General features: G+C 56.8%; 1 protein-coding gene across 1 annotated transcript; it reads right to left on the reverse strand.

Moving 5' to 3' along the window:
• Window positions 1–1,645: 1,645 nt before the first annotated feature.
• Window positions 1,646–3,996, reverse strand: Znf862 (zinc finger protein 862). The gene is made up of 2 exons (XM_023712816.1): window positions 3,908–3,996; window positions 1,646–3,093 (listed from the first exon to the last, which is right to left on the reverse strand). The coding sequence occupies exon 2, from the start codon at window positions 2,658–2,660 to the stop codon at window positions 1,659–1,661; it is 1,002 nt and encodes a 333-aa protein (XP_023568584.1). The 5' UTR covers window positions 2,661–3,093; window positions 3,908–3,996; the 3' UTR covers window positions 1,646–1,658.
• Between the last annotated feature and the right edge of the window lie 1,323 nt (window positions 3,997–5,319).

Raw genomic sequence — 5,319 nt, forward strand, 5'->3', positions numbered from 1 at the left:
GCACGAGCGGGTGAGGGGGCAAGGCCATGTGGGGTCCCCTAGACTTTTTCCAGATGCCCTCTCCCTCAGGATGGCTTGAGGGCCCCCGGGCTGGTAGAGGAGTCACAGGAGCTCCATGAGGGTTCTTCAGAATCTCCAGGGTTCCCCAGAGGGCATGGTGGGCCACTTCTGGGCTTCCAGCCCCTTCTTCCTGAGCCCTGCACCTGTGTGGGGCAAGACCACGCCGGTTACACTGAGCAAATGACAGCACCTTGAGGCATCCAGCCGCTCCCCAGGACTACGTGAAGACAACCGGGCAGGACCACGGGACGGGGCCAGCTCTGTCTGCATCTGCAGCCCTCACCGGTCCCGGCTGTGCTCAGTCTGCTTCCCTAGAAAGGCCACATACTTAGCGTCTGGAGAGGATGTCACCCCCAAGAAGTGCGGCTTTCCAGTGGGGAAATCGGCTATGGCTCCCGCAGTGCCCGGGGCCCAGGAGGAGGCCGTCGTGTACGCTGTTCGCCAGTGTCTCAGCTGCCTTCCTCCTGTTGTCCCTCAAAAAGGACAGCGTGTCCAAGGGAACACTTGGCACCTCTGTCTCCTCTGCCCCACAGGGCTGGATACTGGAGTAGCTCCTTTAACCACATATGGGGGTGAACTTACCCAAGTGCCTCCTGGCTCCCCCCATCCCACGGGGAAGAGGTACCCCTGCTCTGGCAGTAGCCACCTGGCTTCCGGGGAAGCTTGCGTCAATGTGGAGACTCAGGCACGTGGCCAGTGGGTGGCATACTAAGACCTGAAGTCACTGCAGAGCAGGGTGCCCTTTGCACTACGCCCGCCACCCAGGGCTGCGCACCTGGTCTCCCGCCAGGCCGCCTATGGTACAGTGGCTGGGCATGCAGCAGAAGCGCTGAGACCCTGGTACCTGGCCTCCGGCTCAGGCCAGGGCAGAGCAGCTCTCGCCCTGCCTCCACACCTGGGTTGGGACTGGCCGCACACCTACCTGTGCGAGAGTGGACGGGCATCTGGGCGCAGGCGTAGACGTCGCTGAAGCGCCGGCCCGAGGACGACAGGTACCAGTGCTGGATGGCGGGCTGCGGGTTGTACTCTGTGACTGCCACTGCGTTCACTGCTGTCATCATGAGCAAGTTGAGCATCTCATTGGAGAGCTTGGTCCTCTCATTGGTCCTGATCTGGTTCATGGCTTTGAACCCACGCTCACAGCAGGAGGCGGAGATGGGCACACAGACTACCACGGCCATGAGCTTGCTCAGCACGGGGCAGCAGCGGGGCTGGGCAGGGCACTTTTACACAGCATGGAGAACGAGAGGTTCTGGGCAGCCACCTTCAGGCCCAGCCACTCCCCCAACAGGGCCTCCTCACTGTACCCAGCCGGCAGGGCAAGCTTAACCTGGCCAGGCTGAGGACGCCATCATTCCCAAAGCGGGCTAGCTCCACCCCATTCGGCCATGCCGTGGTGTCAAACACCTCCATGTTCTTGAGCTGCTCAGGCGGTCTGTGTCAAAACTCTGCTGGAGGTACTCGACTCCCGTCAGCATCACCCTCTCCCTGGACACCCGGAACTGCTGCTGCTCTGCCATCTCCACACTGTGCAGGAAGATGCCGTGGAGCTGCCTATCCCAGAAGCTGGCACTGAACTCTTGCTCTTTGGGTCCCGCCTAGTGGCGGAGGGTCTCCAGTCCCACATAGGCGCGCGCCAGCTCGGCGTTCACCTCTCTGATCAGCACCATCTCCTTTTGGCACACCTCAGCCAGGGGCCTGTAGATGCTCAGGAAGTCCAGGAGGAAGTGGCAGAGCTTGACCAAGTGGAAGCCCTTCGTCAGTTTCAGCAGGCCCTGGGCCCTGAGCCCGACCTGGCCCCCTGCTTCTGCCACCATTTGGAGGTGCCACACCGGTACTGGCCAGCACACGAGGAGCGTGTTCAGCATGCGCCTCTTGCTGGCCACCCAGTGGACAGCATTCAGGTCTTTCAGCCAGCCGATTTCCTGCTCCAGGGGCACCGCACTTTCCTGCAGCTCGCTCAGCCTCTTGTTGGAGGTTTGGTAAAACCTGAAGATGGTCTGGATGTGCCGGTCACACTTCTTCACCAGATCAATTCTCCCGCATGCTTCCACCATGGCCATGTGTAGCTGGTGGGCCACGCAGCAGACAGGCAGCAGCTGTGGGATGGTCTCCCGGAACTTCTCCATGAGGCCTCCCTTGCAGCTCAGCATGGTGTACCCGTTTGTGCCCAGGCCCACCACCCAGCCAGGCTTCCGGAAGGGGATGTCCAGCTCATCCAGGGCTGCGACAATGGTCTCGAAGTACCCATCCACCGTCTCGCTGTAGAGTGGGCCCAGGATGATATATGGCTCTTTCAACTCCAGCTGCTTAAGGTAGCTGATGTAAATCCCCACACAGTCCTGGTTGGAATTGTCCTGGCAGCTGTCCAGCAGCAGGCTCACACATGGGGAACCGCGGATGTCCCTGAGGATCTCCTTCTTCAGGGTCTCCGAGATGTATCTGGTGAACCGTGTGCATGCGGTACGGTTTTGGTACTTGCCTAAAATCATGGTCCCAGTGCTTTGGAGGAGCTGCAGCATTTTCTCAAAGTCGTTCAGCGGCCGGGAGTCATACACGATGGAGTAGGCTGCACTGAAGAGGGGTTCCATGTTAGCCATGAGGTCGCTGGAGATCTCTGGGATCAGGGCAGCCTAAGGGCTGCTGTTGTTGACCTCTACGGCGTTGACACAGAGCTTGTGTGTCTTGCTGACTTCGTGGTACTTTAAAGTCCCCACCTTAAAGGGCCCAGTGTAACCCTGGACTAAACGAGAGGCCAGTGATGGAGCGTGGGTCTCGCTTTGCAGGCTGAGCAGAAGAGCCTGCTCTCAGCAGGGTCGACTACTAACCACGGTAACTGCGCAAACCACAACCTCTGAATGTAGCCAGGTCTGTAAGTCTGCTGGCTTCTCCTGGGCCTCACAACTTCTCCTGCGTGCATGCTGGAAGGGCAGGAACAGGCACGCATCTCCACAGGAGGAGCTGGGAGCGACACAGATTCTGTAGCGGGGGCCCGAGCATCTGCCTCTCTCAACACTGCCATCCTCTTTTTCCCTTTGGAGAAAATTTAATCATGGCTAGTTTTGCTCAGCATTTTCCACCAGTGAAAATGCCCCCAAGTAATCAGGGCCCTGTGAAAGCACAGAAGCTGAGCATGCTGCTGCTTTAGGCTTCTCTCACAGCTCCGCTATAAGCCCTTCCCCATCACTGTCTGTGAAAGCCAACCTGGCTCCCCAAGAGCGGTGGTTGGTCCTTGTGGGGTTCCTGGTGGCCTCCCAGCTCTCCCCGGATACTCTGGGAACATGTGACACCACATGCTAATAAGCTTAATTAACCACACGTAAGCAGAGGTATTAGTAAACAGGTGGCTTTAATCCTCTTGTGAGAGTCCACAAAAATGAGACTGAACTTCTAATGTGCCTTGGAAGGCAGGGAGGGGCCCCGGTGTCCCTTGGTGTAGCCAACCAGCCGGGCAGCTGTGGGCTGGGACGTGGAAACAGACACTGCAGACACGAGGGGCTGCCCACACGCCCAGGACAAGGAGTACACGGGCTGTGCCCACTCCCGGCATCCAGTGCCCTGCCCCGCCACTCCTCCTCCTCCTCCTCCTCCTCCTGCCGCTCCGCCACAGCCGCCTTGAGCACCTCTACTCCCTGAAGGGTCTCATTGTTTCTGCACTATTCCAGTTTCCCAGATGATTCCACACTTGGTTGGCAGGGCTCATTTTTCACTCATCTTTGTCTACCCCAGTGCAGGGCCTGGTATGCAACTGGTCCTGGGTACGTGAGGCTGCCTCGGTGTCCTGTGACTTGCTGTAGCTGCACGGGCCGACCACATGCCCTTCAGAACTCAATGGGTTCAGACTCACCTGGTGGATGCTCATTCCCCCACTTCAACCCATTTGGATCCTTGATCTTGGGTGAAGTTCTCCGCTCCAGTTTTGAGATCAAATCTGGCTTGGCAGAAGCAGGCCCTGTGGCGGGAGTAAAGAATCACAGAACATCAGGCCGAGTGGCCCATCTCAAGCTAGACCTGGTCCCGAAACACACGGGTCTATACATGGAAGAGCCTAGTTGGCTGGGACTGGCTGAGAGCCCGTCTGTGCAGCACAGCAGAGAAAAGGCCTGGGATGGCCCTGCCCCTTAGCCAGGCTGGGTCACTTCCATAGCTCTTGCATATATTTACTATGTAGATATTTGTGTGTATCTATGTATCTACCAGTGATGAAAATATTGCTATTAAAGTGGGATGGAACCTATATCCTTCAGTTGTCTAATGTCCTTTTTCATCAGAGGGATTATGATAAAAGGAACCCTAAACTAAAAAGGATGTAGAATAGAATTGCTAAAAAAAAAAAAAAAAAAATTATTAGAAGGGAGCAAGGAGACAAAAGAGAGCAAGATCAGCAAAGCTGACACCAATCACCTGCAGAGGAGGAGACCAGAGGACACCGGCCGCTTTGCAAGACAGAAGCCAGAAAGACTTAGAAGCAGGCAGCCCTGGGTGGGGAAGGCAGTGGGCAGGAAGATGCAGAGCAGGGAACAGGACCGAAGTCGGCGGGGGGACCCTGGGCCTCTTCTGCCACCTCACGCGGGGGAGAACGGAGGCTAAGTCCACAGGAAAGTGCGCCACGAAGTGCTGCAGACCCCAAGGAGGAGAACGCGGTGCTGGAAACGAAGGGTGAGGTCTGACGGAGGGGGCTCTGCTGGGTGCAGGAACCCTGCTCGGCTTAGCCCCTCCACGCTACAAGAATTTTCTTTGCTCAAAAGGAATCTTGCCCCAGACATCAATGGACAGCGGCTTTCGTAGGCTGCCCAGGGAGGCATCCGTGTTGCAGCCAGTCCCCCGCACAGTCCCAGGCATGCACGGGGCTTCCTACTGGTCCTTGGTCTTCCTCTTGAATAGGACTAAATTTGGAGAAAATTCTGATTGTTGGAATAACAACTGGAATGACATGAAAGAAAGAGAGATGCATAGTGAGCACCTCGGGGTGGTGGGATATAGTTCAGTACCGAGAGGCTCAGAGGGGCTGTGTCGCAGCTGAGGCCCAGCCACTGGAGAGCCTCTGAGAGAAGACAAACGGGTCGACGCTGAGAACTCACTGGCTTTTACTTAGAATATCAGAGTAAAGAAAACAGCAGAAGAGCAGCTTGGGCACAGAGCTGTCTCAAAGCCAGGCAGTTTTTCTTAGGGAAGGGAAGGACAAGGGCCAGACACAACATGCCTCATTAATCTAAACTTCTTGGTTTTTGTTTTACCTATTTGGTTGTTACAGGGTCT

This window comes from Octodon degus, unplaced genomic scaffold, assembly GCF_000260255.1.
Source record: "Octodon degus isolate 3935 unplaced genomic scaffold, OctDeg1.0 scaffold00027, whole genome shotgun sequence".
Lineage (NCBI taxonomy): Eukaryota > Metazoa > Chordata > Mammalia > Rodentia > Octodontidae > Octodon > Octodon degus.